Source organism: Camellia sinensis, chromosome 7 (assembly GCF_055761805.1).
Source record: "Camellia sinensis isolate YWXY chromosome 7, ASM5576180v1, whole genome shotgun sequence".
In the NCBI taxonomy this organism is placed as follows: Eukaryota; Viridiplantae; Streptophyta; class Magnoliopsida; order Ericales; family Theaceae; genus Camellia; species Camellia sinensis.
This window is the reverse complement of record NC_138967.1, coordinates 82,653,864-82,679,849: the sequence shown is the minus strand read 5'-3', so window position 1 is coordinate 82,679,849 and position 25,986 is coordinate 82,653,864. Positions and strand designations below refer to the sequence as shown.

Genomic DNA, 25,986 nt, shown 5'->3' with positions numbered 1-25,986 from the left:
ATGAAAGAAAATGATGGCAACGTTAAACGTAAGCTACTAACACTAACGATTCTGATTTATGTCGATTGGACATTCCATGTGCATATTGTGATTGTTGGTTGTGAAAAACATGGCGAGAACAAGGATAGAGATCCTACCTTCGTCTGGTTAAACAGAATGAAAAGGAACAATGGTTGGTAAGGCAATTTATATGCAAATGCTTAAGTATGGTTTATGTTATCAGTTGTTATTTTTGGATTTATAGTTACCTATCCTCTGTTTAGACGATTTGCTTAAACATTAAACGTTAAGAATGGTTAGACCTATGATTTTGAAAAGCTAGTGTATCAGGAAAAGCCAGTGTATCAGGCATTCTGATAAGTTGTGTTTTGCATGATCGTTGAATTATGTTGACTGTGACCGGCCTATGTATGCAGTGATTCCTGAGGTTAATTGAATGTAATTTTGTTTTTACTGATTGTTAAAATGGATAAGCAAATTGACTATTAATCTTGAATCGACTTGGTCAAACACTATGAACTATGATTTCGAAACAAGTTATAATTAAGATGATTTTGTAAGCCGAGAAATTATTGACAACTCTTGATGGGGAATCAAGGGAATTATTGATGGCAAGTTAACAATATGTACTGGACATTTACCTCTTCTGATACACTAATATGCGCAATGTGATTCCGAATCGATTTTCTATCCTATTGAACTGATCTGGATAAGAATTCTAACTCTGATATTAATTGGCCAAATGATTTTGTCGCTAAATTGTTGAACCTCAAGACCGTATAGAATCTGGATGGATGTGAATACTGTATACCTTGTTATGTTAATTGACTGTGGCTGATCTACAATTTCTGTAGGACTATGTGCTAACCCACGATAATTATAATGCTAAGTTGTGAATACGAAACCATGTGGCTGACTTCGTGTCTTACGATAGGAAGAGAAAGAACCATTTGAAATGGGGGATACTACAATGATTAAGAGGAGACTAAATTAGTTTGTGCTGTAACAAAAAGAAATGCTTATTAAAGAAAGATATTACACCTTATGGTTACGATTAAATAGTTAAGCATGATTTTGGATTTGATTTTTGGTTTTGGTTTTGAGTGGTTTCCTTTGTTCAAAATAATGGCTTTTATAGTTGTATTTATTATTCAGATTTAGACTTATGATGACATGACTAAGTAACTACGATAGTATGTCTGCATGAAAAGTTGTATGTTATTTGCTTGGGTAACACCGTAATTATTTGATTTGGAATATGGTTCTTTTTGTGCTAATATATGTAAAAGTGCAACTATGAAGAATTAACGTTATTGACTTGGATTCTTTTCCCATTTTTCTGAACTTGTCAAGAAGTAGTAGATATGATTTTGAAGCAATAGAACGATATGACCGTGATAGGTTTTTGGAAAAGGAGAAATACTAGAAATTAATAATGAAGCTAGAAGCTATGTACCTACACGACTTATTTGTGACTGCTAAGATAAAATGTATCTTGTCAATTGGACAGAATCTTGCCTAAGCGGCTCTGAAGCCTGATCTAATTGTGCATACTCATATTTGAATCTAGCCACGTAATTGATTTCTTTTGGAACTTATATATGATCTTAATTAATGACTCGTCTCGGAGTGGCTTGTGATATGTACTTTACCCAAGGAATTACTTAACTAAACAAGTTGAACATGGCCCTTCTAATGAGAATTGCATATGACTTACTAATATTAGGTTGATCTAATTATGAATGTAATGAAGAACAATATTTTTTTTATGGCAACCGAAATTAACGTATGTTATGGAAACACATGAAGAATATGCTTAAAGAAATGATATTTATTATGCCTCTGTATTTAAAAAAAAAAATTGTATATTTTGGTATATGAGAAAGGATGCTAGGGAACTTATTGTTAGGATATAGAACCTGCCTACAGAAGATTTTATGCCCTGAGTGTTCAGACTCTTGTGGTCTTATCTTAGGTGATGTATGGATACAACTAAGAGATGCTCATTATATTGAGAATTTTGGAATGACTGTGTGGAATATCTAGTTAGCCTGTGAATAATTTGAACTGAAGAATTACATGAGAATTTATAACAGAATTACATGATAAAGCAAGTTTGAGGGACCAAACTTATTTTAAGGGGGGGGAGAGTGTAATAACCCGACCCTCATCTATGATTCTGATATACTTTCAGTTCCTTTATTCTGTATATTTATATGCTTATTGCGAAATTCCATGTGGAATTACGGTTACGTAAGTGAATCCCATGTTTAAGGATGTCTATCTGTTGAACAAGTATGTGGTGAATGATTAATTAGAATCATGTTTCTTGAACTCATGTAGCTAAATGATCATGTGTGTATATATGTCTATGTATGTGAAGATGAGAATGTTATGAAGTTAAGTTGTGTTTGTGAGTTAAGATCAAAGGTCCAAATTGTATGAAGATTGATTTATGTTATAGCTCCTATTTACATGATGGTAAAGTAAGATTAGACCAAAAACTTTGATTCGAACACTTCGCCTACGATCAGCCGTCACGCTTTTGCCTTTTTCTTTTTCCATACTTTGAATTTAGATGTGAGGCTAGAACCATTGGAAAGCTTTTTTCCGGGGCTTCAATTTGGACACAAGAACGACTTAAAATGGAGTCCGGATGAGAGAGTTACACCCATTTGAAGTTTTCACATCTGTGCTGGAAGCAGGTCCGCACGTGCGGGGATAGCGGCGCACGTGCGGGACTGTGCGGGACAGCAGCTCAAAAACGTGATTTTTGGACCATTTCTTACATTTTCTTTTCCTCTCTTCTTCTCCCCTCCTCCATGTCCGAAACCCTAGCCCCCAAAACCTTGATTTCCTCCAACTTTATCAACAATCCACCATGGTTCTTGCATCAAGGATGGAGAACAAGAGAAGATCAACATTTTCTACCGATTGGATTTCGAAATTTTGGAGGAATCTCATCAAGCTTTCTCCCTTGTTTGATTCTTGAGGTAGGGGTTCTATTATTGGGTTTAGATTATGGTTTATGGATGATGGACCTAGGGTGTATAATAAATGGGAAGATTGGAACAAAAAGTAATGGGTAAAGAAATTTGGATTGTTCTTGAAATTTCTAGATTTTTCTTGAAACCCTAGGTTGATTTTTTTGATGATAATCAATGATTTAGCCCAAATTGAGAGTTGAATCATGAAATTGGTAAGTTGAATTATACATGTACAAGTTTATTTGGAATTTGTTTATGTTTGGAAATTATGTTTAAAATTTGCAAATGAACTTTGTTATGAGCAATGTAAATCATGTTATAATGAGAAAGGAAATTGGGGGAAATGATTTGTTAATGATATAAATGACATAAACTCGGCTATGGAATGTGGAAATGGGATTTAAGAATTCCTCTTGAATTATGTTGAAATATATTTAATGATGTTGAGTTGAATCATGTTGTTTATGTTGAATTGTGGTGATTATGTGGGATGGTATTGACTATGTTGATTTTGAGTTTTGTGACCTAAAATGTAGAGTTTTCCGAAATGGGTTTAATCCCAAATTATTTTGCTAAATACTTGTGGGCGTGCTTAGTTATTAAAATCAAGAGAATGATTTAATGGAGTTTCTTTATGGAGATAGGAAATGTTTGGTTTTTGGTGAAAACCCTGGACATTCAGGGATTTTTGGAAAAATGTGGAAAATGTCCATACAATTCCTTTCCATCTTGAAATCGAAGTGATTGATTATAAATTCCATACTGTGTTTGCAAGAATGGTAATCTTCTATATATATATATATATATATATATATTGAGATGGAGGAAATTGTGGTATAAATGGATGCTTAATGGTGGGCTTGTGAAGAATAATGAAGGAAAGAAAAAAAAAAAAAAAAAAAAAGAACTAATGACTAAGTTATATATGTGTACAGGGCACACTTCAGGAGGGGCAAGCACTCAGTTGTAGCACTGTGAGTAGTAGTACTATAGTTGTACGTTCAATTATCGTTAATGATTTTCATTGTTAAGATTATGTTCCTTGCAAGTAATTAAGTTAACATTATGTTGATTGGGAAATCTAAAGGCATTAGTGAGCAATACATTCTGTTTACTGATGACGATGAATACTAACATTCTGTTATTTACAAGATAGCTTACGAACAAATGGAACGTATAAGCAATATGGAACTATGGTATCCACATATCTCTAAACCCATTCAATCGGTAAAATGTGCTTACCTTTTTGTTAATAATTATCAGGAATGTCCTGTTAATCTTAAGTCAACTATGTTAACATATATAAACGATCAAACAAAGGTGTATGCTTCTATATGCTACCGGTGAATAGATCAAGTGAACTACGCCATTCTTAATGAATAATTAGCTAAGACCACGGATTGTTTTATACGTTAATACTTGCTAAGTATTATGATAAACAACGGATTGACTTACGGATGGCTCAACCTAAAGACAAAATTACATATTGATGACCTTGTCACGTAACCCACATTATGATGTTACCTGTTCTGTCTTTGCTAAGTGTACTGTAATGACATGATATAACAAGAAATGTTCTATGTTCTAATACGTTATGTTTTGACTTAATGACTAGTTGTCCATATATGTAAAGTGCTCATGACATCCATAGCACACGGCCCTTACCCGGGGGTAATAATACCGTGGTTCAAGGATGTTACAAGTTTACGTATGTTACAAGTTCAAGTATGTACAAGTTTAAGTATGTTACAAGTTCACGTATGTTATAAGTTCTTAATATCGGGGGATTCCTTTATGGAACTAACAAGAATGTTTTATATTGATTTAATAACGCTATCGAAGTGCCAAGTATAATCAAGTATGAATTCTGATTTCTGTTTATGATTCAAGTATAATGCATATGTCTGAATTTGTTTCCGTTTATGGTATGACATGGTATGTATGGTTTGGTCTGTAAGACCTATTAATTACTGGTATGGAACAAAGTACTACTTGGAACTAAGTGCTACATTGTGAGCCACCTCTAGAGTCCACGTGAGACACCTCTTAAGTCCATACATATATGAACTAGGCTTAAAGCCAATATGGGCCTATGGCCATTCTGTATGATCTATTAGGCAAAGGCCATTCTGTATTTCTGGTATGGAGCAAAGTGTTATACGGAACTAAGTGCTGCAATGCGAGTTACCTCTAGAATCCGTACAAGCCACCTCTTGAGTCCATACATATGTGAAAGTTATGAGGCTGAAAGCCGTTATGTGCAAATTATGAGGCCTATGGCCATTCCGTATAAGTTATTATGAAATGAAACAAAGTGCTACACGGAACTAAGTGCTACGATGTGAGTCACCTCTAAAATCTGTGTGAGACACCTCTTGAATTCATACAAATATGTCCAATGGCTTTATGCCATATGTTCAAGGCCTTCATGCCATAAGTTCAAGGGCTTCATGCCATATGTCCAAGGGCTTCATGCCAACATGCTTAAAAGTTTACTGCTAATATGTTTAAGGGCTATCGCCACTCTGTTCAAGGGCTTAAAGCCATTATGTTTCAAGATGTTATGTTTCAAGTCATTATGTTTCGAGACTGGGCCTAAGGCCGTTATGAAATTAGTACAAAATCAATTAACCTTATGTCCTCTTATCTATGTATGCATTGAAATGTTTTATAATTCAAGTTGAGTATTGAATTATTATGTACTATTATTCACTGAGCTTCGCTCACTTTGTGTTATGTCTGTTCTGTAGGTAATCACTTGGGAGTCCATCTTAACCCTTAATGCTCACCTTTCAGTTGTCAACCTCAGTATGCCCAGGCTCCCAAACCAAGCTCATGCATTTATGTGAAGTTTTGTTAAAAAAAAAAAAATTAGTTTGCACTTTAATTATTTATCTAAGGTGAAGATGTATGTATGTATGTATGTAACCCCTTTCTTTACCAATGTTCGGTTATACGCTCAATTATGTATATGGGTATGTATTTAGACAAATAGCTCTCACGTATGTGATCCTGACATGTTAGTTTTAGCTCAATGGATGTTATTCTATGTTACTTTGTAATATTAAATGCTTCCGTTCAGGCCCCGTAGAGTATGTATATCAGGTTAAGTGTCCATTTCTACATAGGTCACGCCCGAACTTTTAGGGGCGAGTTTGGGGTGTGACAATAATAGTATTCATATTATATAATATTCTCTCAAAAAAATATTGTATATTATAATAAATTATAAATATTATAATTTTTATGTCTAAAATAAAAATAACTTATTTTATCATATATAATGTAATTTATTTTATGTCTACAATAATTTTTATTTATTATTTATATCTTATTTGTTTTTTTTAACAAAATTTGTTATTCCTTAACTCTTTTAACTCATCTTCATATAATAAATATATTTTAAAAAATAACTATTTAATGTATCCCCGTATCCGTATCCAAATTTGGATCCATATCCACATATCCCCAATTTTTAATTTTGAAGTGTTTGACCCTTAGATATGCACCCACACCCGACACCCGCACCCGAGTCCGTGTAACATAGGGTCTTGGGACCCACATGTATAGTCGGTACTGACAACCATAAAGGTCAATATCTTGTGCACAAGTAACCATGGTCTTGTTTTCCCCAGGCGAGGGTCGTATAACATAGACCACGATATTGTTTTTCTCAGGCAAGAGCCATATAATCATAAGTCACGGTATTATTTCTCCCGAGCGAGAGCCATATAAACATAAGCCACGATATTATTTCCCCCAGACAAGGGCCATGTGAACTAAAGATGCCACAATTACATTTCAGAAAATTAGACATTCATTCATAATTCACAAAATAGCATTTCATAAACCAAATCATATCTTTTCAGTCAGAAAATATATAGCGATCCCGGGTTTACCCTTGTTATATAGTGATCCGGACATGTGTCCGTGGATGTTGGTAGTTGTTTATTATCTTGTTTACATCCTTTCTTACGTTGTATTTGAGTTATAGGATGTGTTGAGCGGGTTGGTTACAGGTTGGTTGAGTTTAGAAACCAAAACTAGTTGCCCAGATTTTTGGCCTGTACGCTCGAGCGGAGGTGTTGGCGCTCGAGCGTAGATTACGTCCATCCAGTATCTTGTTGTGCAGTGTTGTGAGCTCGAGCGTAGGGATTGAGAGCTCGAGCGGAGTCCTGGTTCTGCAAAAGTGCTGGGCGAGTGCATTCTGCGCTCGAGCGGGAGGTTGGCCGCTCGAGCGGAAGTCTGTGAGTGTACGCTCGAGCGGGGTGTTTTACGCTCGAGCGGAGACCTGGGTTAAAGACCCGAAATTGTGACTTTCCAAATCACTTTTTGCTTTCTCTTCTCTCTCTTACTTTTCCAAAAAGCCATTTTCAGAGCTTCTCACTCTAAACCGGCCCTTCTCTCTTAGATTTGATCTAGTAAGGATCGTTTACTCACCTTTTGTCTTCACAAAAGTTGTGTTGATCGTCGAGAGCTTCCTTTTGATCTGAAAATTTCGAGATTTGGAGCATTTTGGTTTTGGTCTTCATCTCTTTTGAGGCTCCGGATTTGAGGTAGGGATAACCTACTCCTCTCTATGGGTTTTGTCTTTAAATTTTGGTATTTTGAGATGTTGGGCTTGGTTTGGTAATCTTGTAAAGGTTTGGGGCTTTTGTGTAATTTTACAAAGGTTGGGGTTTTATTCATAATAAACCTAGTTGCATGTTTGGCATAGAAAATGGAATGATTGTTGAATCATTGATGGAAATGGAACCTAAGGGTTGAAATGGTAATTATGGAAAATGGCCTAATTACATTGTTTAATTAATTAGGATAATTAATTGATGAGAAATGAGGAAATGAAATGTTGATTGAATATCCATTTGTGCATTTATTTGCTGTTTTAGAAATAACTGCTTTGGGCTATCGGTGGAGGATAGTCGTGATTGTTGTAGACAATGTATGTTGATTAGGCAAACTGAAACTAATCAATGGAATGTGTCATGGAATTTGACGGTTGATAGAATACATTAAATGTGTGTATTGTGTGACTGTATATAGAACCAATGTGTTTATATACGTTATGTGTAGAGGAGGAGATAGGGGATGTACTCCGCGGTTTAGGGGAAGATAGGGGATGTACCTCTAAACCGGATAAGTATTTGGAGGAGATAGGGGATGTACTCCGTAGACAGAGCTCATATGCTTGTCTAGAGAAGTGAAGATAGAGCTCATATGCTTATCTTTGCGAAGTGAAATGTGGATACAGCTTGTATGCTTATCTGTGGATATTGTTGATATACATATCTGATGTAGAATGTGGATACAGCTTGTATGCTTATCTGTGGATATTGTTGATATACATATCTGTTGAGAATGTGGATATAGCTTTTATGCTTATCTGAATGTGAGATATAGTTTTTATACATATCTGTGGAAATGATGATAGAGCCAGTATGCTTATCTGTTGTTAAAAGGAAAATGAAAAGTAATTGGGACTTGTAAGTCGTTGACATAAATATGTAATTTGTGTGATTGTATCAGTGTTGACCAACTATCAATTGCTAATATTTTAGTCATTGTCCATGGTTGGTTTAGTGTATTTCTACTGGGCTGTGGCTCACCCTATATGGGAATATCATTTTCAGGTACAGGAAGCATGCCACCTCCAAGGACATAGCTGGGAGGCTTGTGGCGGGCATAGTTTTGTCGTTTTACTTTGATGTATTACATGTAATTTCAAGCCAAGGGCTTAATGTGTAAACGAGTTAGAACTCTTTGTTGTAACCAAGTGTTAACTTGGAAAGCTGTAAGCCCGTAGGGCATTTTGTTATGAGGTTAAACATGTAATACTTATGTCTTGGAATTCTAATGAATGAAAGGAATGCGGTTAGTTTAAATGTAATTCATGTCTTATCTGATGGGTTTATTGTTATTATTTTGAGGGTGTTACAACTTGGTATCAGAGCGTACCGGGTTCGAATACTTTGGGTACGTGGGAAGTGATTAGTATCACAATGGGTTTGTCTCGCTTGATAGAGACTTAGATGTAGTATCATATGCTATGTGCTTAAATGCTAACATGCTTATGTGACTATGTGGGTATGGGATTTAATTTCTAGGATGTTGATTGGATCCTTGAGTTTCTGGGAGTCTTGTTGGAAAAGCACTTGATCAATGCTGTTTCTAACCGGAACTCTAGTAACGCCTCGGGACTATCATTATCCGGAAATGAAGTTCGTAAGTGCTTATGTGTTTATGTGCTTATGTGGAGTGAATTACAGTTGTCCATGCATTAGGACGTGAGTGATTAGTTTCGGCACACCTATGAATGTGCTAATGTTCTGTGTTGCCTTTATTAGGATGTCAGGACGAGGAAGAGGTGCTAGGCGTGGTAGACCTGCGAGGCAGGAAGTACCGTTACCGGGTGAGATTCCGGCAGTGCAGGAGGGAGTTGGGCAGGCCAATGTGGCCGAGCCAGTAGGTCAGCAGGCTATGGGTGCCTTGGCCAGAGAGATAGCAGGAGCTTTAGGTATTCTTAGAGCTGGGAATCAGGCAGCTGAGACAGGGCCTTCCTTCTTGAAGAGGGAGTTCTTTCGGTGTAATCCGGACGAGTTTATCGGGGATCCTAAAGAGCCGCTTAAGGCAGATGAATGGCTCGAACAGACAACGAAGACGTTTGAGATGCTTGGCATCGAGGACGGAGCACTGAAAGTGACCTTGGCATCCTTCCAGCTGAAGGGAGATGCAGGTCAATGGTGGAAGTACGAGAAAGCTCGTGTTGGTGGTACTTGGGAGGCGTTTGTGAATGCTTTTCAGGAGAGGTTTTTATCAGCAGCAGCTAGGGAGAAGCTGAGGGATCAGTTTAGCCGGCTTAATCAGCAGGGCTTGTCAGTGGCCGAGTTTGAGGCTACTTTTACCAGTCTGTCTAGGTTTGCACCTGAACTGGTGGCGTCTGAGGAACGTCGTTGCTATGAGTTTGAGCGGAAGTTGAGGCGGGGCCTCAAGTTGAGAATTGGTGGGTCTTACATTCGAGAGTATAGACACCTAGTGGACGCTGCAGCTCATATGGAGCTTATGATGCAGGAGGAGGATGAGGGGCAGAGAGGCTCCAAGAGGAGCCAGGATAGTCAGGGTGATGGCAGGAGGCAGAGGGGTTCTAACCCTCAGCAGTTGCCGAGTGGTGTTGCTAGATCGACCTTCCCAGTGCCGAGTGCAGGCTCCGGGAGAGGTGGTCAGGGGGATTTCACTTGTTACAAGTGTGGCCAGCTGGGTCACAAGGCTTCTGTTTGCCCGCTGAAGGGTGGAGGTCAGAGAGCTGTTTCTTCTTCAGCTAGACCGCAGAGTCAGAGTTTAGGCAGGGGGCAGCCCTTGTCTTGTTATCAGTGTGGACAGCCTGGGCACCTGAAGAGGTTTTGCCCGCAGTTGAGTGCCACTTCGGGAGCGTCTGGTTCTAGGCAGACGCAGGGTTTTCAGCCAGCTCAGTCTGTGCAGGCCTCGAGGGCCAATCCGGGAGTTTCGTCATCCCAGTCTGTGCAGCAGTCTTTTGCTCCGAGAGGTGAGCAGGTAGACCAGGGGCCTACGGGGCGCGTGTATGCTGTTACCGCGCAGGATTTAGTACCGGCTCCATCAGTGGTGAGAGGTACTTTTCTGTTTTGCAACTCGGTTGCTAATGTGTTGATAGACACGGGTGCATCTCATTCTTTTGTATCTGCTGCATTTGCATCTGTTTTGGAATTGGAGTTAGCACAGTTAGCATCTCCTATTTGTGTGGTATCACCTTTGGGTGGTGAGTTGATTCTGAAACAGGGTGTTAGAGGATGTGATATAGAGGTCGCCGACTATAGGCTTCCTTTTCCGTTTGTTGTCATGCCCATGAAGGGTTTTGATGTTATTTTGGGTATGGACTGGTTATCGTCATACCGGGCTGTTATTGATTGCTACCGCCAGAGGGTTACATTGTGTACCTTGAGCGGGGAGTGGTTCCATTTCTTGGGAGACCGGGTTGGTAGTGTTTTGCCACCGGGGTATGATTCGCGAGGGCGAAGTGAGCTTAGTAGTCTATTTGCTAGCTTTGAGAGTGGTGGGAGTGGTGAGACCCAGCATGTATTGCCGAGGGTGGTTTGTGAGTATTCGGATGTCTTTCCCGAAGATCTTGTTAGTTTGCCACCTCACCGAGAGATAGAGTTCTCTATTGATTTAGTGCCTGGTACGGCGCCGATTTCTATGGCACCTTACCGTTTTGCTCCAGCAGAGTTGGTTGAGTTGAAAGTTCAGCTCCAGGAATTGCTCGATAAGGGCTTTGTTCGCCCTAGTGTTTCACCGTGGGGAGCGCCGGCCCTCTTTGTTAAAAAGAAAGATGGTGCCTTGAGATTGTGTATAGACTACCGGAAGTTGAATCGGGCTACGGTTAAGAATAAGTACCCTATGCCCCGTATAGATGATTTGTTTGACCAGTTGAAGGGTTCCCGTTGTTTCTCTAAGATAGACTTGAGATCGGGTTACCATCAGTTGAGGGTCAGGGAGGAAGATATTCCTAAGACGGCATTCCGTACGCGGTATGGCCATTACGAGTTTCTGGTGATGCCATTTGGGCTTACCAATGCACCGGCAGTCTTTATGGACTTGATGAACCGGATTTTCCGGGAGTTCTTAGACCGCTTTGTGGTTGTTTTTGTGGACGATATCCTTATCTATTCGTCATCTAAGGAGGAGCACGAGGAACACTTGAGAGTGGTGCTTGAGTTACTTAGAGCCCATAGGCTGTATGCCAAGTTTGGGAAGTGTGAGTTCTGGCTGAGGGAAGTCAAGTTCTTAGGCCATGTGGTATCCGGGGAAGGGGTGTCTGTTGATACATCCAAGGTTGAGGCAGTGCAAGATTGGGCACAGCCTAAGAGTGTGTTTGAGATCCGCAGTTTTCTGGGATTGGCTGGGTATTACCGTCGGTTTGTGAAAGATTTCTCCAGGTTAGCGTCACCGTTGACTAGGCTGACTCAGAAAGGAGTCAAGTTTGTGTGGAGTGAGATTTGTGAAAAGTCGTTCCAAGAGTTGAAAGTTAGATTGACCACCGCTCCGGTGTTGATTATCCCGGAGAGAGGGTTGGGTTATGCGGTTTATTGTGATGCCTCACGAGAGGGTTTGGGTTGTGTGTTGATGCAAGAGGGGAAAGTGGTAGCTTATGGCTCACGTCAGTTGAAAATACACGAGAAGAATTACCCCACACACGACCTAGAGTTAGCAGCTGTGATCTTTGCCTTGAAAATCTGGAGGCACTACCTTTATGGTGAGAGGTTCGAGGTATTCTCGGATCATAAGAGTTTGAAGTATCTGTTTACACAGAGAGACTTGAATCTGAGGCAGAGGAGATGGATGGAGTTCATCGAGGATTATGATTTTGAGTTGCATTATCATCCGGGAAAGGCCAATGTTGTGGCCGATGCCCTTAGTAGGAAAACCATTAGTGATGTAGCTTGTATAGCCATCCGGGAATGGGTGATGTTGGGAGCACTTGGCGAGTTTGATTTGCTACTGGGCGAATCTGTTGAGGCTGCGGCCTTATTTTCTGTTGTGGTGCAGCCTACACTTGTGACTAGAGTGTTAGAGGCACAGAGAGGTGACCTTGAGGTAGAATCTCTCCGAGAGAAGATCTCCAGTGGGAAAGTTGAGAAGGGTTTGACGGTGTATCCCGACCTGAGTGTGAGATACCGAGACCGTTTGTTTGTACCGGAGTCTTGCCGAGAGGAAGTACTCCGAGAGTTTCATCATTCGCGCCTTGCGGTGCATCCGGGAGGTACTAAGATGTATCAGGATTTGGGTCGCCAATTTTGGTGGCGGGGTATGAAGAGAGATGTGGCTGTTTTCGTATCGAAGTGCCTTACTTGCCAGCAAGTGAAGGCCGAGCATCAGAGGCCAGCGGGTTTGTTGTAACCCTTGCCTATTGCCGAGTGGAAGTGGGAGCATGTCACTATGGACTTCGTTGTAGGTCTTCCGAGGACTCAGCGGGGTAGTGATGCTATTTGGGTGGTTGTAGACCGGTTGACTAAGTCGGCGCACTTTATTCCTATGCGCGTGAGAGATTCGGTAGATCATCTTGCCGATTTGTATATTCGGGATGTAGTGAGATTGCACGGGGTCCCAGTGACGATTGTCTCAGATAGAGATCCTCGTTTTACTGCTAGGTTGTGGCAGAGTTTGCAGAGTGCCTTGGGCACTAAGTTGACCTTTAGTACGGCTTATCATCCTCAGACTGATGGGCAGTCCGAGCGTACTATTCAGATCCTCGAGGATATGCTTCGGGGTTGTGTCCTGGATTTCAGTGGGACGTGGGAGAGGCACTTGCCATTGGTAGAGTTTGCCTACAACAACAGTTTTCAGTCTAGCATCGGTATGGCACCGTTTGAGGCCTTGTATGGCCGACCGTGTAGGTCTCCAGTTTGTTGGGCCGAGGTGGGTGATGCACCTTTGTTGGGTCCGGAGTTGGTTAGGGAGACGACGGAGAAAGTCGAGCTTATCCGTAGGAGGCTTGTTACAGCCCAGAGTCGACAAAAGAGTTATGCCGACCGTAGGAGGAGGCCTTTGGCGTTTGAGGTAGGTGATCATGTCTTTCTGAAGATATCACCTAGGCGAGGCCTGATGAGGTTTGGGAAGAGTGGGAAGTTATCCCCTCGGTTTATTGGTCCTTTTGAGACCCTTGAGAGGATTGGTGAGGTTGCTTATCGATTAGCCTTACCACCGCAGTTGTCCGGAGTGCATGACGTGTTTCATGTGAGTATGCTTCGGAAGTATGAGCCAGATCCATCACATGTGTTGGATTGGACTGATTTAGAGGTAGATGAGGATGCCTCGTATGAGGAGAGACCGGTTCGGGTCTTGGATAGGCGGGATCAGGTCCTGCGTGGCAAGACCATTCCTTTGGTGAAAGTCTTGTGGAAACATCACGGAGTGGAGGAAGCCACTTGGGAACGTGAGTTGGAAGTCCGAGAGAAATATCCGGACTTGTTTGTTAATGTGTGATCTTGTATTTAAATTTTACATTATGATGAACTTAAGAGCTTTTATATATGTCTTAAGTTGTAAAACATTGAGAATGTTTTGGTTATTGGAAGTATGTTTTGGAACTTGCCTCATATGGAAGTTGAAAGTGACACTATATGTGTTGAATATATTGTTGAAATTGGAAAGATAGTGCATAATGTTAATGCATGTTGAAAGTACATATGTTGTTTACATATTGTGATATGTCTCTTGTTAAAGGGATGGGATGACCGGTAATGGGTCGAATTGTTGAATGTTAAAATGTACCATTGTTTAAAATGGAGGAAAACTCGTTTTGAAAACTTGTGCTTAATTTCGGGGACGAAATTCTTTAAGGGGGGGAGGTTATAGCGATCCCGGGTTTACCCTTGTTATATAGTGATCCGGACATGTGTCCGTGGATGTTGGTAGTTGTTTATTATCTTGTTTACATCCTTTCTTACGTTGTATTTGAGTTATAGGATGTGTTGAGCGGGTTGGTTACAGGTTGGTTGAGTTTAGAAACCAAAACTAGTTGCCCAGATTTTTGGCCTGTACGCTCGAGCGGAGGTGTTGGCGCTCGAGCGTAGATTACGTCCATCCAGTATCTTGTTGTGCAGTGTTGTGAGCTCGAGCGTAGGGATTGAGAGCTCGAGCGGAGTCCTGGTTCTGCAAAAGTGCTGGGCGAGTGCATTCTGCGCTCGAGCGGGAGGTTGGCCGCTCGAGCGGAAGTCTGTGAGTGTACGCTCGAGCGGGGTGTTTTACGCTCGAGCGGAGACCTGGGTTAAAGACCCGAAATTGTGACTTTCCAAATCACTTTTTGCTTTCTCTTCTCTCTCTTACTTTTCCAAAAAGCCATTTTCAGAGCTTCTCACTCTAAACCGGCCCTTCTCTCTTAGATTTGATCTAGTAAGGATCGTTTACTCACCTTTTGTCTTCACAAAAGTTGTGTTGATCGTCGAGAGCTTCCTTTTGATCTGAAAATTTCGAGATTTGGAGCATTTTGGTTTTGGTCTTCATCTCTTTTGAGGCTCCGGATTTGAGGTAGGGATAACCTACTCCTCTCTATGGGTTTTGTCTTTAAATTTTGGTATTTTGAGATGTTGGGCTTGGTTTGGTAATCTTGTAAAGGTTTGGGGCTTTTGTGTAATTTTACAAAGGTTGGGGTTTTATTCATAATAAACCTAGTTGCATGTTTGGCATAGAAAATGGAATGATTGTTGAATCATTGATGGAAATGGAACCTAAGGGTTGAAATGGTAATTATGGAAAATGGCCTAATTACATTGTTTAATTAATTAGGATAATTAATTGATGAGAAATGAGGAAATGAAATGTTGATTGAATATCCATTTGTGCATTTATTTGCTGTTTTAGAAATAACTGCTTTGGGCTATCGGTGGAGGATAGTCGTGATTGTTGTAGACAATGTATGTTGATTAGGCAAACTGAAACTAATCAATGGAATGTGTCATGGAATTTGACGGTTGATAGAATACATTAAATGTGTGTATTGTGTGACTGTATATAGAACCAATGTGTTTATATACGTTATGTGTAGAGGAGGAGATAGGGGATGTACTCCGCGGTTTAGGGGAAGATAGGGGATGTACCTCTAAACCGGATAAGTATTTGGAGGAGATAGGGGATGTACTCCGTAGACAGAGCTCATATGCTTGTCTAGAGAAGTGAAGATAGAGCTCATATGCTTATCTTTGCGAAGTGAAATGTGGATACAGCTTGTATGCTTATCTGTGGATATTGTTGATATACATATCTGATGTAGAATGTGGATACAGCTTGTATGCTTATCTGTGGATATTGTTGATATACATATCTGTTGAGAATGTGGATATAGCTTTTATGCTTATCTGAATGTGAGATATAGTTTTTATACATATCTGTGGAAATGATGATAGAGCCAGTATGCTTATCTGTTGTTAAAAGGAAAATGAAAAGTAATTGGGACTTGTAAGTCGTTGACATAAATATGTAATTTGTGTGATTGTATCAGTGTTGACCAACTATCAATTGCTAATGTTTTAGTCATTGTCCATGGTTGGTTTAGTGTATTTCTACTGGGCTGTGGCTCACCCTATATGGGAATATCATTTTCAGGTACAGGAAGCATGCCACCTCCAAGGACATAGCTGGGAGGCTTGTGGCGGGCATAGTTTTGTCGTTTTACTTTGATGTATTACATGTAATTTCAAGCCAAGGGCTTAATGTGTAAACGAGTTAGAACTCTTTGTTGTAACCAAGTGTTAACTTGGAAAGCTGTAAGCCCGTAGGGCATTTTGTTATGAGGTTAAACATGTAATACTTATGTCTTGGAATTCTAATGAATGAAAGGAATGCGGTTAGTTTAAATGTAATTCATGTCTTATCTGATGGGTTTATTGTTATTATTTTGAGGGTGTTACAAAATACTTATAGTCAAACATAGTTTTACAGAGTTGTTACTCACAAATAGCTTTGATAGTAGAATGGACAAAGCAAACAGATCAGATAGTCTATGGCGCGTGACCTACACAAACACATAACAATGTATATTGAAACACACGAACAATTAACTCATTTCTTTTCTATCTTGGTGAGTTTCTAATTTTCATCCTTATTATTATGCCTTATTTAAGGTTTAGGAATGCCTAAAATGCAATGTCTAAGATGCAATAAGGACTCTCACTCAGATTTTCTATCTGGAAATAGGGATAGAAGGCCTTCTTGGGCATGGGCAAGTATTCTTCAAGGCCGTGAGCTTCTCAAAAAGGGGCTTCCTTGGCAGGTAGGCAATAGTAAGTCAATCCTTTTCTGGGATGATAAATGGGTGCCTCAATCACATAATTTCCAAGTTCTAAACCCAAAACCTAGGGACTGCCAAGTTCAGTGGGTGAGCGATGTGATAAATCAAAATTTACAGGAATGAGACCATGTTAAATTGCAAGAATTGGTTGGGCGCGAGGAAACTAGCACTATCATGACTATCACAATCTCCTCAGTTGACCAAGAGGATTCTCTTGTTTGGCATCACACCAAAAATGGAAATTTCGAAGTAAGAAGTGGGTATCAGATAGCTATGAGGGATTCTCAGTTAAGGACATCAAATGGGGCTTCTACCTCAGTCCAGCAGCCTGCTAAGTTTTGGAAACTGCTATGGTCTCTCCCTGTTTCTCCCAAAGTCAGAAACTTCTGGTGGAGGGTGTGTAATAACAAGTTAGCTACTAAAGAAAACCTTTTTCGCTGTAAATGTACTACCTCTCAACGCTGTCCTATGTGTGGTTTGTGTTCTGAGTCTATTGAACACTTACTCTTTCAGTGCAGTTGGACTAGGCCTGTGTGGTTTTGGGAGTGAACTCGGCATCTTGTCAGGGCATGATTCTATTTTATCTGCTGCAAGTTGGACTCAGTCCATTTTTTAGAGTTGTACTAATGATCGGGATCGAATAGAGTGATTGGGTAAGGTAGCGACAGTTGGATGGTGTATTTGGAAGGCACGCAATGACTGGGTTTTCAATCAATCTGAAGTAGACCCTATGCAAGTCATCAGACAGGTTTCAACTTTCTGAAGGGAGGTCTGCTCGGTGCCTTCTATGGAAACTCACTCTCCTGCAAGTGTAAATAGCTCGGATCAGGTCTGCAACAGGTGCAAATTGTGATGCTAGCTTTGCCTCCAAAGGCAGGAAGACTACTCCGGCTGTGATCCTGAGGGATTGGCGAGGTAAATTAATTGATGGTGTAGTTTCTACAGTTCACACATCTTCTGTCATTCAAGGAGAAGCGTGTGCTGTCAGATTAGCGTGCTTGTTTCTTCAAACTCTTGGACTCTCAAATGTCCAAGTGGAAAGTGACAGTAAATCAGTCATTGACTCATGTGTCTCAGAATTGGTTCCTTCTTGGGAGTGTCTTGCTTTCATACATGATAAATGAGCCAGATTTCCTCATTTTCCTTTTCCTGGGTGCCTAGAGAAGCTAATGGTGTGGCCCACCGGATTGCCTCAGCAAAGATGCAGGATGCTCTTCCCATAGATTGGTTTAGGAATCCTCCTTTGTCTTTGAGGAATTTGCTTTTTTCTGACTCTCTTGTAGCCTGAGCTGTTTCTAGTTCCAAAAAAAAAAAAAGCCATAAATTTTTGTAATATCAACTACAAAATTTTAGACATTTTTATTATGCGAATTTGTAACGAGATTATGCATTTTATGATTTATGTTACGAAATTTTGTGTTAAAATTATACATTTTTATTATAGGTTGCATATGATTTGCACCCCTGAAGGTGCACATGGAAGAATTTCCCCTCACTGTACAAAGCTAATAAATATACAAGCAAGAATGATTCTTTACTGAAATGGCAAGACTATTATGAGAATATATTTGGAGATCTCTTTCATCTGGGAATATATTTGCGTACAATTGTTCTGTCTTGCCCTAGGCATTCACCAATATCATAATATTTATGGACAACAACTCTTCAAAAACTAATCCAGAGTTGGGTTTCCCAGGAAATCTTGGTTTGCACCGTCACTCCACTACGTGTGAGGATCTCTCATTTATTTACAATTTCTATCACCATCCATGTGGGGTTTTGCAACACAGTTGAATAATGATTCTCCAAGTTGTTTGTTTTTTAATATCTATATATATATATGTGTGTATATATCCATATACATGTGCATATATGTGTGTATATATAAACATTTATTATGATTACAATAATGGGTAGCTAAAATATTGGGTCTTAGATTATTCCCATGTTGTTCTAGTTCCCCATGTAAGTTTATTCTTGTATGCTGGATTTCTGAATCAAATTATTCTATGAAATCAATTTTTCCATTTTATGCTGTTAAATCTCCCTACATTATTTGGGTTTTTTTTTTTTTTTTTTTTTTTTGAAGACTTGGGTTCTGAGAGTTTTGGGGCCCACTTAGATAATCTTGATACTATATCTTCAAGCCTTGTATTGTAAGCTTCACTTGCTTGTTGCATCTGTTAACAGGTGTCTGATTTTTTGAAAATTTCATGAAACAATGCTAATCTGAAATTGCTGAATAATCAGTTAGGCAATTGCTGGCTTGCATAGAAATGGAGACTGGTCTATTCATTAAGAGAACATTGATGGTGGTGTTATTTTGTCTGTGGGTGCCCATGAAAGTCATGGCTAGGACTGGAAATGCTAGTGTTTCTTCCTCAAAGCCGAATGTAGTGAATATTGGAGCTCTATATACCTTGAATTCTGTTATTGGACGATCAGCAAGGCCAGCAATTGAAGCTGCGGTTGATGATGTCAATTCCGATTCAACTGTTCTTGTTGGGATGAAATTGAATATTATTTTGCATGACACGAATTGCAGCGGCTTCCTTGGAACCATGGAAGGTAATCTCTGAATTCATACACTTGATTGACGAAGAACTGTCTTTACTTGAGGCTACCAAAACAGAACATGTTTTAAGGATTAGTTCGTTGCCTTTGCATAATAGGAGTTCGCTACTAATTATATTTTTTTGTTGAGTATCAAGTTTTTTGTTGGATATAGAGTCTCAGTATGAGTTTCTTATAACTGCACTATTTTCTGAAGATCTATGCTTTTAACGGCATATTCTTAGTCTTCTTAGAAGACTAGTTATAGAATTGCGACCAAACTGCTGACTTTGTTGTACATATTTTAGTCTTGATCTATGGATGTTGTCCTACTAAAACCGTTGACAAAGAAGCCTTTTGATGTCTTTGTTATTGTGTTTTTTTTATGATAACTTGAATGCCAAGTTTGGCATAAGGGAATTTTCTGTTTGCTCTTGGTTTAGTTTTGTACTTTCAATTCTTTCTCTTTGAGTGGTATTTGTCCTTTGGATAGTGTATTTGTTATGTATTTGTATGACATTCATTCCTAAAAGTAATGCCTGATGATTCTTAGATATATATGACAATGAAGTTGTGCTAACATTCATATGAACTGTGGATTAAAAGCATGCATAAGTAAAATGACATAGGGTAGAACCCTCAAGAACTGATCTAATTAGATATTACTCCTGTGAAAGCATAGTTGTTATCAAATCATTAGTTGTTTTGGTATTAATAAGAGAAAAATATATTAGGAAACATAATATAGGAAACTGAGGGCTCTCTCTCTCTCTCTCTCTTAAGCATTAAAATAAGAACTGAGAAATTTTGACAAGTTGTCTTTAATTACTTATGTAGCTTTGCAATTGATGGAGAATGATGTGGTTGCTGTAATGGGCCCTCAGTCCTCTGGAATAGCTCATGTTATTTCTCACGTTGTCAATGAACTTCATGTGCCGCTCCTGTCATTTGCGGCAACAGACCCAACGCTTTCAGCATTGCAGTACCCTTACTTCCTCCGCACTACACACAGTGACTATTTCCAAATGTATGCAATAGCTGATCTGATTGAATTTTATGGCTGGAGGGAGGTAGTCGCCATCTTTGTTGATGATGATCATGGAAGGAATGGAATTTCCGTATTAGGTGATGCCCTTGCAAAGAAGCGTGCCAAGATTTCTTACAAGGCTGCCTATACTCCCAGAGCCTCTAGAAGTGACATCAATGACTTGTTAGTTCGAGTAAAAATGATGGAATCCCGAGTTTATGTTGTTCATGTTAATCCCGACTCTGGCTTGACAATTTTTTCTGTGGCAAAGTTGCTTCAGATGTTGACCACTGGCTATATTTGGATTGCTACAGATTGGCTTCCTTCTGTGTTAGATTCATCAGAATCAGTTGATTCTAACACAATGAATCTCTTACAAGGGGTTATTGCACTTCGCCATCACACCCCAGATTCTGATCTCAAAAAGAGTTTTACATCTAGGTGGAAAAACTTAAAATATAGGAACACCTCAAGCTTCAATTCGTATGCACTCTATGCTTATGATTCCGTTTGGCTACTTGCCCGTGCACTTGATGTTTTCTTTAGTGAAGGAGGAAAAATCTGGTTCTCCTACGACCCTAGGTTGCACAACACTAATGGAAGCACATTGCACTTGACAGGACTTCGTATTTTTCAGGAAGGCCAAAAACTGCTCCAGATACTTCTTGGAATGAATTTCACAGGTCTAACTGGTCAGATTCAATTTGACTCAGAGAAGAATTTAATTCTTCCAGCATTTGATATTCTTAACATTGGTGGGAATGGGTCTCAGAGGATTGGATACTGGTCAAACTATTCTGGTCTTTCTGTCATTGCTCCTGAAATATTGTATATGAGGTCCCCAAATACTTCTATCAGTAACCAACATCTTGACAATGTAATATGGCCTGGAGAAACTACAAAACAACCTCGGGGGTGGGTGTTCCCTAACAATGGAAAGCCTTTGCGAATTGTAGTGCCTTACAGAGTAAGCTATTTAGAATACGCAACCAAAGACGAGGGTCCCCTTGGGGTGAAAGGATATTGTATTGATGTCTTTGAAGCTGCAGTAAAATTGTTGCCCTATGTTGTACCACACACGTATACGTTATACGGTGATGGTTTGAGAAACCCTTCCTACAACAATCTTGTGAACGATGTCGCCGAAAATGTGAGTAATTTCTGTTAATTATACTCAAAATTATGCTATTGGTATGAACCAAGTAGATTAAAAATATATGTTGATTGGGTTGCTTTAAGGTTTTTGAAAATATTGTCCTGATCTTCTTCCTTATTCAGAAATATGATGCAGCTGTGGGAGACATTATAATTATTACAAACAGGACAAGGATTGTAGATTTTACGCAGCCTTACATGGAATCTGGACTTGTCATAGTTGTTCCTGTCAAAGAGAGAAAATCTAGTGCTTGGGCTTTTCTCAGGCCATTTACTGTGGAAATGTGGTGTATCACTGGCCTTTTTTTCCTTTTTGTCGGAGTAGTTGTTTGGATTTTTGAGCATCGAATGAATGATGAATTCCGTGGTCCACCAAGTCAACAAGTTACAACAATCTTCTGGTTAGTATCTCATAGCGCATATACTTCATTGAAAACCCTCTGATTTATGTAGATTCACAGATGATATTTAAAACCTCGGTGATTGATCTAATGTTGCCTGAGTGACTAATTTCCATTATCAATCTCTTGGCAAATTATTCAATGAATGCTATAAATAGTAAGATATGCTGCTTCTTTCCTTTTTTTTTTTGGGGGGGAGATCAAATAGAGCGAGTTTTACAGGTTCAATTGACTAGTCTTAACTATAATGAATCATAGATTATATTTTGTATAAAACTGATGCGGTTATTTAAGCATCCTTACCTGACACTCTATTTGCTTTGTGGATGTCAGAGAATTACTAAGAATTGTTTCCAATGTTGCAGGTTCAGTTTCTCAACAATGTTTTTTGCACACAGTACGTTGCTTAATCTATTGTGTTCACTTTTAATTATTGCATCATGATATTTTTTAAGTGGTGATACCTTAATATTTCTCTGCCTGGACTTGAACACAGGAGAGAACACTGTGAGCGCCCTGGGACGTTTGGTGCTGATCTTATGGCTCTTTGTAGTGCTAATTATCAATTCAAGCTACACAGCTAGCTTGACATCAATCCTCACGGTGCAACAGCTGGCGTCAAATATTGAAGGGCTTGACAGCTTGATCTCAAGTACGGATGCAATTGGAGTTCAAGATGGATCATATGCATACAATTATCTGATTGAAGAGCTCAACGTAGCAGAGTCTAGAATCAAAACATTAAAAAACCAGGAAGAATATGTTGATGCCCTTCACAAAGGTCCAAAAGCAGGCGGTGTAGCTGCAATTGTTGATGAGCTTCCTTACATTGAGCTCTTATTGTACAAGACCAACTGCAAATTTAGAACCGTGGGACAAGAATTTACTAAAAGCGGATGGGGATTTGTAAGTATTTTTTTCGGTATAATCCTAAACGAGTAATTATTCCTGCAATATCTGGAATGGCTAAGCCAAACTTCGATCAAATAAGATTTTAAGGTGTCAAGATAATATCAATAGAAAATAAAACCCGTGAGATGTTACCAAAATATATCCTTGTTGCCTAAATTTAATATTTATTTTATATTAGACCTGAGTTTTGGCCAAATCTTATATGCTTCTAGGCTCTAGCATTTACGTTACTTTTTTTTAATTTTTTTTATTAAATAGTGCTTATGTTATTCAGATCACTATGATTTTATTTCCAAGAAGAAAGTAAGATTGCAGAGGTTCTTGCTAATATTGTATAAACTTGTCTGTGTGTAGTGAGAGATTTTCTTGGTAATGTTATCTTTAGGTTATGTTTGGAATAAGAATTTAAGTGGGAATTTTAGGATAGAAATGAAAGGGGAATAAAAATGAACTTTTATTTCATTCACTTTTCTTTCTTTTTTTTCTTTTCTTCTGGCCCGCCACAAATCTTTGATCCAAATACACAGCCTTAATGTACCATGTAAGTTGATACGTTGGCATAAAGGTCCTATGATTATGATGTTTTAATTTCCTGAATCAGGCATTTCAGAGAGACTCTCCTCTTGTGGTGGACTTGTCAACTGCTATTCTACGGCTGTCAGAGAGTGGTGATCTCCAAAGAATCCACGATAGATGGATATCGCTCGATAGGTGCTCTGCGCAAGTCAACCAAGCCGATCAAAACGTCCTGTCTCTCAATAGCTTCTGGGGCCTATTCCTTATTTGTGGCACAACATGCTTCCTTGCCCTTACAATATTTTTCTGCAAGTTATGCTGGCAGTATCGCAGGTTCACCCCGGAGGATGAGGAACAGGATATGGATGAGCCTGAATCTATTAGGCCTAAAAGCACATCGCGAATGACTAGCTTCACGGGTTTTGTTGATAAGAAAGAACATGAGGTCATGGAATCAATTAAGCGAAAGAGTGATAGCAAACAACAAGCAAGCCAACATTCTCATGCGTAGCTTGGTTCACCTTCTGAGTAAATTTTCATCCATGGGCTGATTGCTTTTTCAAACCTCCTGCCCTTGTTAAGTATATTATCAATACAAAATCTCATATTCTGTTATACATGTTCCAACCCTTTGATACTGAAAGTTAGGCAGCTATGATGAAAATGTCATGTATAGGATCTATGGAGAAACTGAGAAAAATTTTCCAAGGCCATTTCTTTTCTTTTCTTTTCTTTTCTTTTCTTTTCTTTTTTTTTGTTATACAATTATGTTTGTACTTTGTAATTTTATTTTCTGTTTAGTGGTGGATGAGAATGATATATTAGCTGGTTGTTGTGATTCCCTCTGAACTTAAAATTTCTAAAGCAAAAACAAAAATGGGGCCATGAAGCTGTTGGCCTGATGGCATTTGGTTGGCATCCCAATTCCCAAGTGAGTTTGGACTTTGGATCTTGAATTCACCGAGGGATTTGCAAAGAAACAAAACGAAATGACGGTGAAGGGAATATTGAAAAAAAGAGGGAAAAAACTATAGAATTTTCCGATCCAAACGCAGCCTTAAATTTAAGATGGGATTTCAAACCATCCCAGGTAACTCAATCTCATGTTACCAAAAATGAAATAAGAATGGTGTTTATTATCACCATTAATATGTGCTGATGCTGCAAAGTGGTTGGGATTGTGGGTGAGATAGGTAGGCAAGTGACAATAATGCTCTAATCAAGTTAATCTTCAAAGAGACTTGGAACCATGTTGTAAGTAATTTCAAGTTAATCTTCAAACAGACTTGGGACCTTGTTGTCAGTTATTGAATTATCAATGTGTCTCTTACAATGATATTGATTCTCATCACTAACCCAAACATTATATGCTTGTCATCCATACTAAATTATTTTCCACACAAAGACCGGTTGGCAACTGAAATTTTGATTTTGATCTGTTTTTTATAATGTATTTAATATTATACTTTATATTAATGCTAAGTTTTGTAATAAAATTAGGGACGAAAGCATTTATAGAACAATTTTTATATTTTTTTCTTCATTTTTGCCTAGTGTGGGATTCTACAAGTTTTTATAAATAAAAAAAAATCTATTAAAACCTTATGTGAATCCTTTTTCTACATCAAACCGAGCAAAGAAAAAAAAATTAAACCAGGATCCATTTATTTTTCTTAACCAACAAAATTGAAAGGTTCAGCTTAATATTAATTTTTTTCTCAATCCCGACTTAACCGATTAGTTTGCACTCCTAATATATATATATATGAAAAACTCAATACAACCACTATTACTACTTTTATAAAATTAGCCTAAACTTAATAAGATGCATAAATAGGATGTCACATCTGAACAGTTATCAGTAAAATATAATTTTATCAAATTTTTAGGCCCATTGCATAGTAAATCCTAAATATCCACAGTGAAGTTGCAAACCATGTGTCCATTGAGTCCATATATTTTAATCAATAGTAATCCCATCCTATATGAGATTTGCCTAATTGTAATAATAAAGTATTTTAATTCCACCACTAACCCCATTTTGACTTCTACTTAGTAACCATACAGTTCTAATTTTTATTTTTATAGCTTATGAATATGATATGAAGCTCTTGAACCATATGGTTCCATTAAACAATTATTGGAATAGTATAATCCTGAAAACATGTGAGATGTATTTATATGATTGGTCAATTTTTTGGAAAGAAAAGCCAAATTCCAATCATAAAATTATGAAGCTACCATAAAATTATACTAATTAAAAATAGAATACTTTACAATAAATGATGATCACATGTCTTGATGAGGTTAAGCTACATTTTTCCCAATTATTTTAGTGGAGCACAAATCTCTTTTGGCTTGTTTTATCTACACCTATCAATATTCTCTCATTATTCAGTTAATTTAATCAAGCAGTTAGAAAATTACATTTTTAGACAAAAATCCTAAAATCAAATCTTTCAATACATAGCATAGCATTACAAATCACGAGACATTGCCACCTATGAACCCCCTTCTTCCTTCGCCACTTCCTGCCCATCCGCATCCCTCCACCATCAGCTCAAACACAAAGCAACTATGAATTTGATAAAAAGAGATACTCTCCCTTGTAATGACATCTATTCTCCAAAATAAAAT

At 38.7% G+C, this 25,986-nt stretch overlaps 1 protein-coding gene across 2 annotated transcripts; it reads left to right on the top strand.

The window, feature by feature from the left end:
- Positions 1-18,332: 18,332 nt before the first annotated feature.
- LOC114287629 (glutamate receptor 3.4) lies at positions 18,333-24,184 on the top strand. 2 transcript variants are annotated; one of them, XM_028231023.2, is made up of 7 exons: positions 18,333-18,514; positions 19,036-19,353; positions 20,176-21,515; positions 21,644-21,921; positions 22,287-22,318; positions 22,418-22,827; positions 23,435-24,184. In XM_028231023.2, exons 1-7 carry the CDS (start codon positions 18,436-18,438, stop codon positions 23,858-23,860), a joined length of 2,883 nt encoding a protein of 960 aa, XP_028086824.2. In that variant the 5' UTR covers positions 18,333-18,435; the 3' UTR covers positions 23,861-24,184. The 2 variants fall into 2 exon arrangements, with proteins under 2 accessions (XP_028086824.2, XP_082734485.1); XM_082878359.1 differs by having other exon boundaries at positions 18,415-18,514; positions 18,976-19,353.
- Positions 24,185-25,986: the final 1,802 nt, after the last annotated feature.

Bases quoted from the DNA above. Each gene is read 5' to 3' on its own strand.
- LOC114287629 (XM_028231023.2), top strand. From the start codon at position 18,436: ATGGACAACAACTCTTCAAAAACTAATCCAGAGTTGGGTTTCCCAGGA. The intron at 19,354-20,175 runs GTAATCTCTGAA...TTACTTATGTAG, and splicing joins CTTCCTTGGAACCATGGAAG to CTTTGCAATTGATGGAGAAT. The intron at 21,922-22,286 runs GTTAGTATCTCA...CCAATGTTGCAG, and splicing joins CAAGTTACAACAATCTTCTG to GTTCAGTTTCTCAACAATGT.